This window comes from Brassica napus, unplaced genomic scaffold, assembly GCF_020379485.1.
Source record: "Brassica napus cultivar Da-Ae unplaced genomic scaffold, Da-Ae ScsIHWf_605;HRSCAF=898, whole genome shotgun sequence".
Classification (NCBI taxonomy): Eukaryota; Viridiplantae; Streptophyta; class Magnoliopsida; order Brassicales; family Brassicaceae; genus Brassica; species Brassica napus.
Window position 1 is genome coordinate 7,081 of NW_026016666.1, and position 18,984 is coordinate 26,064.

Below are 18,984 nucleotides of genomic sequence, written 5' to 3' on the forward strand. Positions count from 1 at the left end.
TCAATTAATTTAGTAAAACTTCATAATACTCCCTAAATTGTAGATTAACCACAATAAATCGCTATTCTCTTAGAAACGGAGACAACAAAGTTCAAACCTCTTTGACATTCATCATATGTTTGTGCAGGATGCAACTATGCATAAAACAATATTTTCATATTTTTAAATTTTTTTATCAAAATCTATGTGCTAACCCCTACAAAAATATTGAGTTTTTCGGTAAATGGTCTATATATTGAACCTATGATCTTTAGTGTTGTTTTAAATTTCTAAAACATTTTTATATTTGTATTAATTTATATTAAACTCTCTTTCATGGTACATGAGCATTGTTTTAATTTTTTTATCAATTAATTTAGTAAAACTTCATAATACTCCATAAGACGGTAGATTAACCACAATAAAATCGCTATTCTTTAGAGAAACGGAGACAACAAAGGTTTCAAACCTGTTTAACATTCATCATATGTGTGTGCAGGATGCAACTATGAATTAAAACAATATTGTCATATTTTTTGAATTTTTCTCAAAATCTATGTGTTAACCCTACAAAAATATTGAGTTTTCGGTAAATGGTCTATATACTGAAGCTTATGATCTTAGTGTTGTTTAAATTTCTAAACACATTTTATATTTGTATTAATGTATATTAAACTCTCTTTCATGGAACATGGGCATCGTTTTATTTTTTTATCAATTAATTTAGTAAAATTTCATAACCTCCCTAAACAGGTAGATTAACCACAATAAATCGTATTCTTTAGAGAAACGGAGACAACAAAGGTTCCAAACCTCTTTGACATTCATCATATTTGTGTGCAATGATGCAACTATGCATTAAAACAATATTGTCATATTTTTTGAATTTTTCTCAAAATCTATGTGCTAACCCCTACGAAAATATTGAGTTTTTCGGTAATGGTCTATATATTAAAGCCTATGATCTTTAGTGTTGTTTTAAAATTCTAAACACATTTTATTTGTATTAATGTATATTAAACTCTCTTTCATGGTACATGAGCATTGTTTTAATTTTTTATCAATTAATTTAGTAAAACTTCATAATACTCCATAATTTGATTGATTAACCACGATTAAATCGCTATTCTTTAGAGAAACGGAGACAACAAAGGTTCCAAACCTCTTTGACATTCATCATATGTGTGTGCAGGACGCAACTATGAATTAAAACAATATTGTCATATTTTTTGAATTTTCTCAAAATCTATGTGTTAACCCCTGAAATAGCGTTTTTTCGGTAAATGGTCTATATACTGAAGCTTATGATCTTTAGTGTTGTTTTAAATTTCTAAACATATTTTATATTTGTATTAATGTATATTAAACTCTATTTCATGGAACATGGACATCGTTTTAATTTTTTATCAATTAATTTAGTAAAACTTCATAATACTCCATAAATTGGTAGATTAACCACGATAAAATCGCTATTTTCCTACAGAAACGAGAGAACAAAGGTTCCAAACCTCTTTGACATTCATCATATGTTTGTGCAGGATGCAACTATGCATTAAAACAATATTTTCATATTTTTTTTTTTTTTTTTTCAAATCTATGTGTTAACCCCTACGAAAATATTGAGTTTTTCGGTAAATGGTTTATTATTGAAGCCTATGATCTTTAGTGTTGTTGTTTTATTTAAAATTCTAAACACATTTTATATTTGTATAATTTATATTAAACTCTCTTTCATGGCATGAGCATTGTTTTAATTTTTTATCAATTAATTTAGTAAAACTTCATAATAGTCCCTAAACTGGTAGATTAACCACAATAAAATCGCTATTCTTTCTTTAGAAACGGAGACAACAAAGGTTCCAAACCTCTTTGACACTCATCATATATGTGTGCAGGATGCAACTATGAATTAAAACAATATTGTCATATTTTTTGAATTTTTCTCAAAATCTATGTGTTAACCCCTACGAAAATATTGAGTTTTCGGTAAATGGTCTATATACTGAAGCTTATGATCTTTTAGTGTTGTTTTAAATTTCTAAACATATTTTATATTTGTATTAATGTATATTAAACTCTATTTCAAGGAACATGGGCATCGTTTTATTTTTTTATCAATTAATTTAGTAAAACTTCATAATACTCCCTTAATTAATAGATTAACCACGATAAAATCGCTATTCTTTAGAGAAACGGAAACAACAAAGATTCCAAACCTCTTTGACATTCATCATATGTTTGTGCAGGATGCAACTATGCATTAAAACAATATTGTCATATTTTTTGAAACTTTCTCACAATCTATGTGCTAACCCCTACGAAAATATTGAGTTTTTCGATAAATGGTCTATATATTGAAGCTATGATCTTTAGTGTTGTTTTAAATTTCTAAACACATTTTATATTTGTATTAATATATTAAACTCCTATTTCATGGTACATGGACATCATTTTAATTTTTTATCAATTAATTTAGTAAACTTCATAATACTCCCTAAATTGGTAGATTAACCACGATAAAATCGCTATTCTCTACAGAAACGGAGAGACAAAGGTTCCAAACCTCTTTGACATTCATCATATGTTTGTGCAGGATGCAACTATGCATTAAAAAATATTTTCATATTTTTAAAATTTTCTTAAAATCTATGTGCTATAACCCCTACGAAAATATTGAGTTTTTTTGTAAATGGTCTATAATTGAAGCCTATGATCTTTAGTGTTGTTTTAAATTTCTAAAACATATTTATATTTGTATTAAATGTATATTAAACTCTATTTCATGGACATGGACATCGTTTTAATTTTTTATCAATTAATTTAGTAAACTTCATAATACTCCATAAATTGGTAGATTAACCACATAAAATCGCTATTCTTTAGAGAAACGGAGACAACAAAGGTTCCAAACCTCTTTGACATTCATCATATGTTTTGTGCAGGTGCAACTATGAATAAAAACAATATTTTCATATTTTTTAAATTTTTTCAAAATCTATGTGTAACCCTACGAAAATATTGAGTTTTTCGGTAAATGGTCTATATATTGAAGCTTTGATCTTTAGTGTTGTTTTAAAATTTCTAAACACATTTTATATTTGTATTAATGTATATTAAACTCTCTTTCATGGAACATGAGCATTGTTTTAATTTTTATCAATTAATTTAGTAAAACTTCATAATACTCCCTAAATGGTAGATTAACCACAAAAATCGCTATTCTTTACAGAAACGGAGACAACAAAGGTTCCAAACCTCTTTGACATTCATCATATATGTGTGCAGATGCAACTATGAATTAAAACAATATTGTCATATTTTTTGAATTTTTTTCTCAAAATCTATGTGTAACCCCTACGAAAATATTGAGTTTTTGGTAAATGGTCTATATATTGAAGCTTATGATCTTTAGTGTGTTTTAAATTTCTAAACATATTTTATATTTGTATTAATGTATATTAAACTCTATTTCATGGAACATGGGCATCGTTTTTTATTTTTATCAATTAATTTAGTAAACTTCATATAGTACTCCCTAAATTGGTAGATTAACCACAATAAAATCGCTATCTTTAGAGAAAGGGACAACAAGGTTCCTCCAAACCTCTTTGACATTCATCATATGTTTGTGCAGGATGCAACTATGAATTAAAACAATTTGTCATATTTTTGAAATTTTCTCAAAATCTATGTGTAACCCCTACGAAAATATTGAGTTTTCGATAAATGGTCTATATACTGAAGCTTATGATCTTTATTGTTGTTTTAATTTTCTAAACATATTTTATATTTGTATTAATTATATTAAACTCTCTTTCATGAACATGAGCATGTTTTTAATTTTTTATCAATTAATTTAGTAAAACTTCATAATACTCCTAAATTGTAGATTAACCACGATAAATTGTTATTCTCTACAGAAACGGAGACAACAAAGGTTCCAAACCTCTTTGACATTCATCATATGTTTGTGCAGGATGCAACTATGCATTAAAACAATATTTTCATATTTTTGAAAATTTCTCAAAATGTATGTGCTAACTCCTACGAAAATGTTGAGTTTTTCGGTAAATGGTTATAAATTGAAGCCTATGATCTTTAGTGTTGTTTTAAAATTTCTAAACACATTTTATATTTGTATTAATGTATATTAAACTCTTTTTCATGGTGCATGAACATTGTTTTAATTTTTTATCATTAATTTAGTAAAACTTCATAATACTCCCTAAGTCGGTAGATTAACCACAATAAAATCACTATTATTTAGAGAAACGGAGACAACAAAGGTTCCAAACCTCTTTGACATTAATCATATGTGTGTGCAGGATGCAACTATGAATTAAAACAATATTTTCATATTTTTTGAATTTTTCTCAAAATCTATGTGTAACCCTACGAAATATTGAGTTTTTTGGTAAATGGTCTATATACTAAAGCTTATGATCTTTAGTGTTGTTTTAATTTCTAAACATATTTTATATTTGTATTAATGTATATTAAACTCTATTTCATGGAACATGGGCATCGTTTTAATTTTTTATCAATTAATTTAGTAAAACTTCATAATACTCCCTAAATTGGTAGATTAACGATAGAATCGCTATTCTCTAGAAACGGAAGAACAAAGGTTCCAAACCTCTTTGACATTCATCATATGTTTTTGCAGTTGCAACTATGCATAAAAACAATATTTTCATATTTTTAAAATTTTTCTCAAATCTATGTGCTAACCCTTACGAAAATATTGAGTTTTTCAATAAATGGTCTATATATTGAAGCCTATGATCTTTAGTGTTGTTTTAAATTTTCTGAACACATTTTATATTTGTGTTAATGTATATTAAACTCTCTTTCATGGTGCATGAGCATTGTTTTAATTTTTTATCAATTAATTTAGTAAAACTTCATAATACTCCATAAGCTTGTAGATTAACCACAATAAAATCGTTATTTTTTAGAGAAACGGAGACAACAAAGGTTCCAAACCTCTTTGACATTCATCATATGTGTGCGCAGGATGCAACTATGAATTAAGACAATATTTTCATATTTTTTGAATTTTTCTCAAAACCTATGTGTTAACCCCCTACGAAAATATTGAGTTTTCGGTAAATGGTTTATATACTGAAGCTTATGATCTTTAGTGTTGTTTTAAATTTTAAACATAATTTATATTTGTATTAATGTATATTAAACTCTATTTCATGAACATGGGCATCGTTTAATTTTTTATCAATTAATTTAGTAAAACTTTCATAATACTCCCTAAATTGATAGATTAACCACGATAAAATCGTTATTCTCTACAGAAACGGAGACAACAAAGGTTCCAAACCTCTTTGACATTCATAATATGTTTATGCAGGATGAAACTATGCATTAAAACAATATTGTCATATCTTTAAAATATTTCTCAAAATCTATGTGCTAACCCCTACGAAAATATTGAGTTTTTCGATAAATGGTCTATATATTGAAGCAATGATCTTTAGTATTGTTTTAAAATTTCTAAACATATTTTATATTTGTATTAATGTATATTAAACTCTCTTTCATGGTGCATGAGCATTGTTTTAATTTTTTATCAATTAATTTAGTAAAACTTCATAATACTCCTAACTTGTAGATTAACCACAATAAATCGCTATTTTTTAGAGAAACGGAGACAACAAAGGTTCCAAACCTCTTTGACATTCATCATATGTGTGCGCAGGATGCAACTATGAATTAAGACAATATTTTCATATTTTTTGAATTTTTCTCAAAATCTATGTGTTAACCCCTACGAAAATATTGAGTTTTCGGTAAATGGTCTATATACTGAAGCTTATGATCTTTAGTGTTGTTTTAAATTTTTTACATATTTTATATTTGTATTAATGTATATTAAACTCTATTTCATGGAACATGGGTATCGTTTTAATTTTTTATCAATTAATTTAGTAAAACTTCATAATACTCCCTAAATTGATAGATTAACCACGATAAAATCGCTATTCTCTACAGAAACGGAGACAACAAAGGTTCCAAACCTCTTTGACATTCATAATATGTTTGTGCAAGATGAAACTATGCATTAAAACAATATTGTCATATCTTTAAAAAATTTCTCAAAATTTATGTGCTAACCCCTACGAAAATATTGAGTTTTTCGGTAAATGGTCTATATATTGAAGCCTATGATCTTTAGTGTTGTTTTAAAATTTCTAAACACATTTATATTTGTATTAATTTATATTAAACTCTCTTTCATGGTACATGATCATTGTTTTAATTTTTTATCAATTAATTTAGTAAAACTTCATAATACTTCTTAAACTGGTAGATTAACCACAATAAAATCGCTATTCTTTAGAGAAACGGAGACAACAAAGGTTCCAAACCTCTTTGACATTCATCATATGTGTGTGCAGGATGCAGCTATGAATTAAAACAATATTTTCAAATTTTTTGAATTTTTTTCAAAATCTATGTGTTAAGAACCCCTACGAAAATATTAAGTTTTCGGTAAATGGTCTATATACTGAAGCTTATGATCTTTAATGTTGTTTTAAAATTTCTAAACACATTTTATATTTGTATTAATTTATGTTAAACTCTATTTCATGGAACATGGGCATTGTTTTATTTTTTTATCAATTAATTTAGTAAAACTTCATAATACTCCCTAAATTGGTAGATTAACCACGATAAAATCGTTATTCTCTAGAAAAACGGAGACAACAAAGGTTTCAAACCTCTTTGAAATTCATCATATGTTTGTGCAGGATGCAACTATGTATAAAAATAATATTGTCATATTTTTTGAATTTTTTTCAAAATCTATGTGCTAACCCCCCTACGAAAATATTGAGTTTTTCGGTAAATGGTCTATATATTGAAGCCTATGATCTTTAGTATTGTTTTAAATTTTCTGAACCCACTTTATATTTGTATTAATGTATATTAAACTCTATTTCATGGTACATGGGCATCGTTTTAATTTTTTATCAATTAATTTAGTAAAACTTTATAATACTCTCCCAAATTGGGGGACTAACCACTATAAATCGTTATTCTTTAGAGAAACGGAGACAACAAATGTTCCAAACCTCTTTGACATTTATCATATGTTTGTGCAGGATGCAACTATGCATTAAAATAACATTTTCATATTTTTTTAATTTTTCTCAAAATCTATGTGTTAACACCTACGATAATATTGTGTTTTTTCGGTAAATGGTCTATATATATTTAGTGTTGTTTTAAAATTTCTAAACAAATTCTTTATTTGTTTGGTTCTTTTTATTCTTGATTTTAGATTTATTGCGTTGAATTTTGTTCAGGAGATGATACGTAGAAGCTGCAACGCTCGAGATATATAGAATCTTTGGCCTAGCTTCATTGTTCAGGGTGTTGGTCTATTCGGTTTAGTAGAAATGTGAATGAAGAAGTTGTGACGAATATATAAAATTACAGTTTGGTTATGTCCTTATGTAATTGCTTCTTTTGTTTTTTTTTGGTTTTTTTGGAATTGCTAAACTTCAGTTAAGTTTGGATTAACAACAAGATATATCCGTACAATGTAGTCTGGCTTCTTCTAGTAGAGACCCAAGAACTTCCACCATAAAGATCCAACAGATCCCCAAATGACTGCTTGTAATAGAGCCATCACGAACCCTAGCCTAAACATGTCTTTCAGATCTACGTAGCCAGCTGCAAATAAAAAAAAAAAAAAACAAAATAATAAGGGAATACTATATAAATGTTCATTGAGTAAGAAAAAAATGAGACAAGAGAAAGAGAACAAACCTCCATAGTATAAAGCAGCTGGTCCACTACTATAATGAGCCAACGCACCAGAAAGATTGTTATTAAAGGCCAAACAAAGAGCCGCTAAAACCCCGGGAACACCAGCAGCTATCTGCATGGCCAAGAAAGCTGGATAGAGAGCACCTGCATGAGCCGTTTGGCTTGCGAACACGTAATGCAGCAGGAGATAAGAAGCCTGGAGGATAACAAACGAAGCAGGCCAAGTCAAGGAGAGTGTTTGTAGCAGTTTAGCCACACAATCCGACATCCAAGCAACCACCCCGAGGTTCGTTAGCTGTCCAGCCATACCAATCAAAACAGCAAACCATGTTAGCGAGTCCCAAGCCGATTTGTCGCTTAGACAATCATTCCAGTTTATAACTCCCAATACTAGTAACGTTGATAGACCAATCATCGCGGAGACAACGCTAGATACTCCTATTGCTTCTCCGAAAATCCAAAGAGAGACGGTGAAGGCCATTGCACCGAGCATGACCCATTCGTTTTCGTGATGGGACCTAACCGTTCGAGCTTCTTTGCAGCTGCGGCGGGAGCTTCCGGTGTGTGTTTAAGCTCAGGAGGGTAAAGCTTGTAGATGATGAGAGGTGTACAAAGAAGTGATGCAAAGGCGGGAACACTCGCGGCTTTAAACCAAGAGACCCATGGGTTTGAGAGCACCACACCAACTTCTCTAGCTAGTTTCAGACATAGCAAGTTTTGTGCGGCTGATGTGAGGAGAAGCGCACCAGAAGTCCCTGCACACTGTCACAGAGTAACACAAACCTCATTAGTTAAAGTCATCAAGAGAGAGACGTAGATTTTATCATTTTAGTAGTCCTCGGCGTACTATTCGAAGCCCAAAAACCAAATCGGAATTGAACCAACAAGCCGAGACGAACTGAAAATTACAAAAACCTGATGGTTCCAATTCTTTCCATCCAAAAAACCGAAACCGAACCGAGAATCAAAAAGACCGAACTGAGAATCAAACGGATATCCGAATATTCCAATATAAAAAAAAAAAATTATTTTATTTTTAATATCTATTAAAATAACTAATAAAAAATCTAAAAAGCCCGAACTACCCGAATTACCAAATATTTTTTGGTTTCTCCGATCGGATTTTCAGGATATCTAGGCTTTAAACCCGAACCAAACTCGATTTTTTCTAATTCGATTCCACGTCAGGTTTTATAAGAAAATAGAAAACTTGACCGGAACTTGACATTACCCATATCCGGAAAATGTCCGGTTCTTAAACGGGTCCTAACCACTCAACCAAATAAGCTGAAAACCGAATAACCCGAATTGACCTGAACCAAAAACCCGAATGCCCAGCACTAGATTTTACCTGCAGTTGTGTCTGAATCAGAAAAGCACCAAGCCTTCTCGAAGACGAGTCACCAGGTTTACTCCCGGCGGAGAGAGACAACGATTTAATCACCGGCAAGAAAACCCCACCGGCTCTAGCCATCGTAGACGGCATGATCAAACCCATAAACGTTTCACACAACACGAGACCGTACGATAGACCAAGAGTGCTTCTCCCGAGCCACTTCACGAAGTAGGTAGCGATCCTATCGCCGAGACCCGTTTTAAACGAAGCCGCGAGCGAAGAAGAATGAGATCGCGATCAGCCAGATGAGCTCGTTGGTGAAAGCGGCGAAAGCGGTTGAGAAAGAAAGCGTTCTGGTGACGATCGAAGCGGTTAGGCCGATGAAGGCCCATGCCCCGACGGGAGTGGGCCGAGGACGAGGCCCGAGATGGTGAAGAGGAAGACTGAGAGGAGTTGCCATCCTTGTGACGTCACTTGTTCGGGTCTAGGGATTAGGAATCTGACGATGAGACCTATTGAGATGGAGATTGCGAGAGGTATCAGCTTAGCTCCTTGCGGCGGTGAAGAAGATGAAGAAGAAGATTGAGGATTGCTCTGTATCTCCGGTGAGGACGAGGTGGAAGAGGCGGTGGCGCGGAGAGTGAGTCGAGGAGAGGAGATGGAGAGTGATCGGAGGGTTGGGGATGAGGTGTAAAGGGAGATCGAAGGGTGAGTAAGTGATAATGATAATGATCTTGAAGATGAACGGCGGAGAGAGAGATAAGAGAGTGGTGAAGAAGCGGTGGTTGAGAGTGAACGGAGAGCGAGACTCGCCATCGTTGTACTGTTAATTCTCAGTTCTCTTCGAGGGAGATTGAGTTTATTAATTTTTATTATTTATTTATTTATTTATAATTTCTCCGTTTACAAGTACAGGCGAATCTATCACCATGTCTGAACGACACATATGATAAGTGATGTTTTGTGGAGCTAAACTTACTTTTGAGTTATTATTGTTAAGTTAGACCTTCATGTTCCTCACTTCTCTATTTCTATCCCTATAGTTTTTTTCTTTTAACACACCCCCCCCCCCCCCCCCCCCCCCCCCCCCCCCCAAAATCAACTCTGCATCTTGTTACTTCGCTTTCTCTACAGATCTCTTTGTATATTTGTGTGAGAAAGATTGTTTGATTCTCTAAGGTAAACGACCTATTTGGCTATTTGCATATCAAGTATAGTAAAAGGAGAACAAAAATACTCGGTACCATCTTTTCAAGCTTCAAAAAACATCTTCTGGTAGGTTTAATAATGCTCTTATTAGAGATCCAAAAACTTCCACCAGAATGTTCCAACTACTCCACAGATGATGGCATTAATCGCCACCATCATGAATCCAATCTTGAATACATCAGGCAGTTCACCAAAAACATGAATGTTAAAGACTTTCCACATAAAGAGAGCGGGAGAGTTATGTTCATAAGGTACCTCCCCATATTAGACAGCGGCTTGCTGCTATAATGCATCCATGGCCGGTCATGGGTTAAGCTTAGTGAAACATTCGATCTAAGTTTCCAAAATTTTTGAAATTTTTTATATGTAAATATTTCTAAATTTGTAAAAAAAAAAATCTAGGCTCTTAAACTTTTGAAATCTTTTATTAATTGGTATAGGATCCTCAAACTATCAAGGCCGACCTTGAATGCATCAAAGCACCAAAAAGATTGGTGTTGGAAGCTACAGCAAGTGCAGCTAATAAAACACCTGATCTTATTATACTCATAGCTAAGAAATACCGAGAAGAGAGTTTTTACGTGACCGGTTTGGCTTTGCAAAAAGATAGTGGATGAAGAAGTGAGCTGCTTGGAGAAAGACCAAATGCATCTGGCCAGCTTAAGTTGAGAGATCGGAAAGCTTTGGCTACACAATCAGACATCCAGGTCACCATACCGATGTTTGTGAGCTGTCCTTCCAAGCCCAACAAGACAGCAAACCAAGCTAATGTTCTTTTAGTCTAATCTTTTTTTCTGATTAGTAATTGTATTTGATTTTGTGAAACAGTGTAAGGAGGAAGCTTTGAACTTTGAAAATCTGCTAATAAAACTATTTTATCTTACAAAATGTTAAACTATAATTAGAGTGTCACTAATGATACAATATTATACAAAAAAAACAGAGTGTAATTTACGTTTTAATTATTAAAAAAAAAAATAAAATTAATTAATCATAACGGCCAAATTTTCTCCTTTTTCCATCACGCGTCAATAAGACCACCACGTGTACGGTTGTGATTCTATAGTCACATCTGTTATAGAGCCGTTAGCGCCGTAGTCAAGGGGCCGCGTTTTCTTTTTTCTTCTTTCTCACTAGACTTGTCCCCACCTTACTGTATAATGAAATCTAAACCGTTAGATTAAAGTTTCACCTTACATCTCAAAGCAGTAGACCCTACATATCTCTCTATATAAACATTCGTCTCCTAGTTTCGTTAACATCACAAGCAATTAAAGCAAAACACTCTTAGAAACATAACAGCTGTCTGAATATCTCTCTCTCTCTTGTAATGGCATTCTCAAAATCTCTAGGGTTCATTCTTCTCGCTGCCATCTTCGTTTCCTTCACGGTGGCTCAATCTCCGGCTCCAGCTCCATCTAACGGCGGAGGAAGGCGGATCTCACCGGCGCACTCACCTAAGAAGGCGTTATCTCCTGCACAAGCTGTCTCTCCTTCTCCTCAAACCGCGTTGACCCCTGAATCATCTGCCTCTCCTCCATCGCCGCCTTCGGTTGATTCTCCTTTAGCTGATTCTCCTTCTGATTCGTCGGCTGTTTCTCCCTCTTCGATCTCTAACTCGCCGGCTCAAGCTCCCGCTCCTGTAAGCGGCGCCGTTTCGAACAGCTACGCGGTGTTTGGATCCATCGCTGTTATGTTATCTGCTGCCGTTTTGGCTATGTAGGTTCGAGGAATGAGATTTATTAGATTTTTAGTATTTATTTATTTACGATATATATGAGTTTTGGGAGAGCGAGAGATGATTCTTTATTTTATTTTTGTTAGTTTTTCTTTATCAGATTACTATTTGTTTCTCCTTTTGTTGATCTTATGAGCCTTTTTCCATATTCCATATTAATATGAGTTTATCAGATTCAAATACATTTAGTTTATATATCTAAAATACTATTATTCGATCGCTAAACGTTTGTATATTGCAAACTGTAATAAAATCATGATCTGCAAATTTGCTATACAATGTTACAACCATAAAAACAAAAGGTGTAATTTAATCAAGGAAAATGTAACATGCTAAAATCAAGTGTTTAAAAATATGTTCAAAAAAAAAAAAATCAAGTGTTTAATGTTAAGACAAAAGAATTAAGATACTACTATATAAACAAATCACGACTAAAACAGTGTTAAATGTTAATATACATTTCAAGAAAAAACACGGTAAAACGCTTAAATCAATTGTCATAATAGTTTTGCATATATTCTCACATACTACATTTATACTACTGGTAAGTAAATTAGCCCAAAGAGAAAATAAAGAATAAATAATAACAAAATAGCGATTTTTCCATCAAAAAAAGGGCCTTAAGGTCTCTTATAGTACCCCAATTGAATTGTAAATTGGTAATGAACGACGACCATATTGTTTGTGACAAAGAGAATAATACATACATACAATTAACTGAACAAGCTTCTCTTTAAATCATTCAACTTCAGAGAACTACTTCATAAAATCTCTGTCTATCTAATGTTTCTTGAGGAACAAGACTCCTCAACAAAATGGACCAACTTCTACAATTCGGAACAAAACCTTCTTCAGCACCTTCCTCCAGAAGAAAACAAGCATCATCCACAAACCCTCCTTTGCACAACCAACTCATCAAAGTGTTATACGTCACCGCATCAGGCGATATCCCTTCATCCCGAAGCTTCTCAAACATCGCCACACCATCTCCAATCCTCCCAGCCCTGCACAGACCGTTGATCAAACTGTTAAACGTCACAATATCCGGCGTGGTCCCCCTGTGAACCATCTCTCTCTGAAACTCAACCGCTTCCTCCACCTTCCCGTTCCTGCACAGCCCGTTTATAAGTATGTTGCAGGAGATGTTGCTCGGAACAACTCCGTCTCTCAACATCTTCTCGAACAAGCTCCTCGCCTTATCAACCTCCCCGGCCCTGCACATGCCTTCTATCAGACCATTATACGTTATCTCGTCAAGCGGAGAGCCCTGGAAAACCATCTCATTAACCAGCTTACGAGCTTCTTTAATCTCCCCTCTCCTAAGAAACGCCTTGATCAAGGTATTGTAAGTAACAGTGTTGGCAACTACACCTTCTGAGATCATGTCTCTGTGCAGCCACAGGGCGTGGTCGATCTCATCGACCTCGCAGAGTCCAGCTATCATCGTATTGAACGTATACGCGTCAGGCTTACACCCTTTACTCGGCATCTCTTTAAAAACATCGATGGCTTCCGTGACTCGATGCTCTTTACACAAAGCGGATATCAAACAGTTGTAACCAGCAGTGTTGAGTTTCAACCCGTCAGCAGACATGTCTCTCAGAACATCGAAGGCTTCATCTATCCGTCCTAACTTGCAGAAACCATCAAAGAAGATGGTATAAGAGAATATATTAGGCTTACATCCTCTAACCCCCATATCGCGAAAAACCTCTAAAGCTAAGCCTACAAGACCCTTCTTCAAGTATCCATATATCAACGAGTTAAACGTGCAGACATCAGGAACAAGACCATGAGAATCAGACAAAAGAGATTTAGCATCATCAAGCCTCCCCTGAGTCACAAACCCGTGAAAAAGAGTGTTGAAGATCACAATACTCGGCTTCGGAACTCTACTAAACAGATCTTTAGCAGCATCAACCCTCCCTATCTTACACAACCCATTCATCAAATAACCATACGTTATATCATCAGGAGCAAACCCTCTCATCAACATCCTATTCACCATCTTCGCCGCTTCATTAATCCTCTCAAACTTACAAAGCCCAAAGATAACATCGTTAAACGTCTCAGCGTCAGGCACACATCCCATCAAAAGCATCTCTTCAAGAAGCTGAAGCGCTTCGTTCACTCTACTACACTTCGATAAAGAATGTATAAGCGTCTGGTAGATAACCGAGTTGGGGACACACCCATGTTTCGTCATGTCTCTAAGTAAAGACAAACCCGAATCAATCTCGTTAATGGCACATAACGCTTTTATCACGACACCGAAAGTGAAAAGCGTCGGGGGGATTCTTCTGCTGAGCATATCGTCGAACACGTTGGCTGCAACTTTGTAACAACCTGCGGAGACCAGAATCTCGAGGACCACGTTGTAAGATCTGAAAGTGGGTGAGCAGGAGAAGACGCTCCGCATCTCAAGGAGCAGCCGAGTGGTCTGTCCGGGGAGATTAGATCTGGCGTAGTCTCTCATGATGGAGATAAAGATCGATTCTTTGAAGCAGATACCTTCTCGTTTCATCTGGAGGAGGAGCGTGTCGATGGCTTCGAACTGGGATTGGGATCCGAGCTTGCGGATTAGGGATTGGTAGGAGAGGAAGGTGTGGCGGTAGCCCGGTTGGGAGCCGGTTCGGGAGAAGAGGGCGAGGGAGGTGGGGACGTCGAGAGGGAGGGAGAGGAGGGTGGAGAGCTGCGAAGGTGTGATCTTGGGGAGGGAGGTTGAGAGGGAGGAGAGGTCGTAGGGTTTGAGAAGGTTCTCCCATTCGTTGGCTGAATCGGAGGAGGAGGCATCGTTTTGATCATCGCCGTTGCTGCTGCTAAGGTAACGGGAGGGTGGAGGGAGAGGGTGTGATCTTCTTCTGCTCAGGTGTAGAGCAAGCTTTGATCTCGCGAGCATAATACGAAACGCTACATTAATCAATCTGTTGAAAGAAGGTTTTACGGTGAGAGAGAGAGGGAGATTCTATGTGGTTCCGACAAAGCTTTTGAACCTTCTACTTCGTTAAGAAGTTTCGAATATTTTTATTTGTTTGTTTGGATCTCTTGTTGGGCTGGTTCACATTGGGAAAGAGCTAAGTTTCTGAGCCCAAACAAAGGAAATGGCTATAGGTTGTTTATTATTTATTATTCATTTATTTGGAGGAGAACAAGTCTGTGTTAATTAGCCATGGTTGTACCGCGTCCTGTTCGGGTTCAGTTTGATTGATTCAGACTTCCAGATTTTAAATTTTCAGATACTATGCTCATAAATTTTATTTAGATTTTACTGATTTTTTTTTATTTTTTTTAACTGAATTTTAGTTTAGATTTTACTAATTTTTGGGTTGAAATTGATTCAATTCTTTTCAAATTTGGTTATAACAAATATAGTGAAACTGATCAAGAATATTTTAAAATATATAAATTATTCAACAACTAATTGAAAACTAGTTAAACTACCTAAATTAATTAAAATATTAAATAGCAAAAAAAATTACTAATATTTTTTAAAAATAATCTAAAATATCTAAGTTTACTTTAACATATGTAAAAGATTAATAGATTTTACTAATTTGAATACTTCGAATTCTATTTCGAATTTCGACTCAGTTTGGATTGTATTTTAAAGCAAAAATATATCTCTTAGGTTTTGTTCAGATGTTTTTCTATAACGGTCATGATTGGATTTGTTTTTTAGGTTTGAGTTCGATTTGGATTTTGAATTTGGTTAAGAAAAGCCAGACCTACTATTAATCATCAACCAGAGGAAACAAAGAGTATGGAGCAACTCAAATTTTTGAGAAATTTTTAAAAAATATTTCAAGTGAGCCAACTTTGTGTGTTGTTGATTTGATTCTTTGGAGAAAGAAATGCTTCTTTTGATCCTAATTTGTAATGCTAATGATTTTTTTTGTGTACTAATGTTAATCAAACAAGAGACCCAATTTTATATCACTGGTACATTACAAAACACAATCATCTTGACAATACATAGACACTAAGAGAACATGAACAATGAACAGAGAGACTCAATGGCACAACATCAAAACATAGTAGCAAGTGAGGAAAGCAAAAGAACAAATGAATGGTTTGCATTATTACAAAAGACACTAAAAAACTAATCACATGAACATGACATCAATGGACCCACTTAGGTCACCATATGAACAAAAGAGAGTGTAGGTAGGTCAGAGATAACCTTAGGAGAGGGAGATTCATAGACCACGCGAGTATATGAGATAAAAAAGACTTTGAATATTTGCCTTTATGATTTCACCATCCACACTAAACCCATCAATGACCAGAAAGAAAGTGACCGCATGTCTTCTTTTAACTTTCTGAAAATGCAGAAGCATGTACACCTAAAGCAATCCACTATATACACAGCTAAAAGCTGGTGCAGAGGATAGGGACCCCCTAAGCCACTTCACACGTGAGAGAATCTTCAAGCCTTATCTGTCTGGTGACTAGTGACTGGTGGGACGTTTCTTGTCTAGCAATGGTTTAAGTCTTGTTTCAGTAGCTTTAGGTAATCAATGGCTTCGTCTAGAAGTAAGAGAGCTTGGTTCCCTTTTGCACCAGGAACTATGCTCTCGAGTATCTTCAGAGCTGTGCGGATCTTGTCTTTTCTTGACTGCTCGTCGCTCAGACCAGAACCAGTGTCTTCTTGACTGATGTCTAGTAGCTTCTGCCTTTTACAAGGAGCATCTATTTCTTCTGATACCCCTTTGTTGCAAACTTGTTGATAAGGAGAGTGACCAGTGCTCATTACTTCATCATCGCTCTCGCAATCTTCATCATCTGAATAGAGCAATGCATTGATCTCCTCAGTGTCTTCATGCATTTCAGATTCTTGTCCATAGTGCTCATCAAGCTCAGAGAGTTTAACTGGTTCTGCAGTTAGGGGAAAGGGACATTGGAATAGACGAGTCTGGTTCCCTGGCTGATCTAATATCATTAGCCTTTTCTGAGAAGAAGACTCTAATGCTCCTCCATGTGGAGTAGTAGCAGCAGCAGCAGCGCACCAAGACCTCATGTCAGATAGAGAGAATCGTTTCCCACAAGACTCCTTATCAAGACTCCATTTGAATGGTGGTGGCTGCAAACAGTGGGCCTGAATCTCAGCTGCATCAGGAAGGAACCGAGCTGCTGTATCCTCAAAGCAAGCTTGAGGAGGCAAATCCCATTGCCTGGTATCAAGAGGCATGCTCTTGGAGTTTTTAACTCAAAAGGTAACTTCAAAAGAGCACACACACTACAAAAACCAAAAAGACAGAGGCAACAGATCAGCTCAAGAAACATAAACTGAACAATTACATAAGAGGGGAAAGTTTCATTGACATACCGATTGTTTGAGTTGTTCAATTAGGTGAATGCAATACTTGTTGTTACCTTTCTGGAAGTAAGTAGTGAAAGAAAGACGAAGGAAGAAACTAAAATACAGCTGAGAATCACAAAGCAACTACGTGACTGGTTTGAGTAGAAGTCTAAAGTATTCAGCCTGAAACACACACAATCATAAGTGTTAGAAGACTAAACCTATTGTGTGGTAAATGAGAAAGTACTATGTGTGCTATGTACCTGGCAATTATCCATGGGTTGAAAGCATGCAATAATTCTAACTACAATGGTTGGTCTGTTAGCGTCTCCTGTCTCGTGTTTCAATGCTCTAAATCTTGTCTTGCCAGGTGACTGACACACCATTACTTTGAAAGAAATAAACTTTTTTTTTTGTGTGTGGAAGGAAACAAGGAGCTTGTTGTCTAGCTGATTCTTTGTTCACAATGGTACACATAGATATGTTGGGAACCCATTTTTTTTTTAAAAAAAGAGAGAAGGTGAATAAGAAAGGAGAGGACTTAAGAAGGATTGGTTAAAGAAGAGGCTTTTCCAGAATGACACGGCAATAGAGATTCAAGAGCACAACTTTGCGGTATATAGTGAACCAACAACAACACATACTGTTTCTCTTTCTCCTCTTATTACACTAAAACTTGTTCCTTATCATCATCCACTGCTTTGTATTCTCAATCTACTTTTCGAAATCTGTAAGGAAACATATGATCAAACACTACAAAATGAGCTAAACACACAAGAACTGTAGAAGCAACAGAGAATCAATCATAATACAATTGTACTTGTCAGGTTCACAGCTACACAAACCACATTGTTCTAAGCATGAAGGATTTAAACCGGTTTTAACCAATTACGAACAGAGGAAGAAAGATTGAATTTTGATACCTTGGAGAGATGAAAGAGAGGAACTTTGATGTTGGGTCAGATCCAGAGAGAAGGATGAGAGTTTCTTTAGCTGAATGAATCAATGGAAAAGCGAAGAGGAGATAATAAGAGAGAAGATGAAAGTGACCAACGAGCAGAACAATAATGTTAGAAGCCACACGCAAGTGTTAAGTGGTAATAACAAGGCTTTATAAACATGTTTATTGACGCTTTTGTGCTTTTACCAAAACACCCTCACTTATGTGTACTAGTACGTAAGTGGCAACAATGGTAATATGATCAAAATCTCTAATCTGTAGTTTATTTCATTTCGGTTTGGTTTGATTTGTTCCGGTTTGAATTATGATTGGTTTAAGATAAAACAAATTAGCAAGCAAATTAATACTTGTTTTTATGTTTCTGATCTTCTCATGGAAACTTGTATTAACGCACATGTTACATATTTTGAAATGTAATAATACAATTCGGATTATACAAATAAAAAGAAATGTTACTTGGAAACTAATCTTGTAGTAATTAAAAGAATTGGTATTGGTGCTTCGCTTGGAAGAAATGGAGGCAAGGGGGACGAACGTGTATATACGTGATTATGGTATATATGATGACAAACTCTCACGGTCCATAATTTCAGGTTTATCATCCTTTTATCATTAATTAATAATACTATTTTCTCTTAATAAAATACTTTGTTGATTGTTTGTTAAAGTAA

The 18,984-nt window shown here is 34.7% G+C and overlaps 4 protein-coding genes across 4 annotated transcripts; 1 reads left to right on the forward strand and 3 right to left on the reverse strand.

Annotated features, from left to right (window-relative positions):
- Positions 1-7,404: 7,404 nt before the first annotated feature.
- On the reverse strand, positions 7,405-10,045 carry LOC106404868 (dicarboxylate transporter 2.2, chloroplastic). Its single transcript, XM_013845524.3, is given in 6 exon segments — positions 7,405-7,674; positions 7,771-8,277; positions 8,280-8,532; positions 9,122-9,367; positions 9,369-9,511; positions 9,514-10,045. Coding segments are annotated over 6 exon segments (1,674 nt in total). The 5' UTR covers positions 9,923-10,045; the 3' UTR covers positions 7,405-7,558.
- A 1,509-nt stretch (positions 10,046-11,554) lies between these two features.
- Positions 11,555-12,235, forward strand: LOC106425847 (classical arabinogalactan protein 1-like). Its single transcript, XM_013866571.3, has one exon. It carries the CDS (start codon positions 11,646-11,648, stop codon positions 12,036-12,038), a length of 393 nt encoding a protein of 130 aa, XP_013722025.1. The 5' UTR covers positions 11,555-11,645; the 3' UTR covers positions 12,039-12,235.
- A 385-nt stretch (positions 12,236-12,620) lies between these two features.
- Positions 12,621-15,064, reverse strand: LOC106404857 (pentatricopeptide repeat-containing protein At5g64320, mitochondrial-like). The gene has a single exon (XM_013845516.3). The coding sequence runs from the start codon at positions 14,950-14,952 to the stop codon at positions 12,802-12,804; it is 2,151 nt and encodes a 716-aa protein (XP_013700970.1). The 5' UTR covers positions 14,953-15,064; the 3' UTR covers positions 12,621-12,801.
- Positions 15,065-15,958: 894 nt separating this feature from the next.
- LOC125575571 (transcription factor SAC51-like) lies at positions 15,959-18,452 on the reverse strand. Its single transcript, XM_048774925.1, has 4 exons — positions 18,276-18,452; positions 17,616-18,080; positions 17,380-17,535; positions 15,959-17,289 (listed from the first exon to the last, which is right to left on the reverse strand). The coding sequence occupies exon 4, from the start codon at positions 17,239-17,241 to the stop codon at positions 16,528-16,530; it is 714 nt and encodes a 237-aa protein (XP_048630882.1). The 5' UTR covers positions 17,242-17,289; positions 17,380-17,535; positions 17,616-18,080; positions 18,276-18,452; the 3' UTR covers positions 15,959-16,527.
- Between the last annotated feature and the right edge of the window lie 532 nt (positions 18,453-18,984).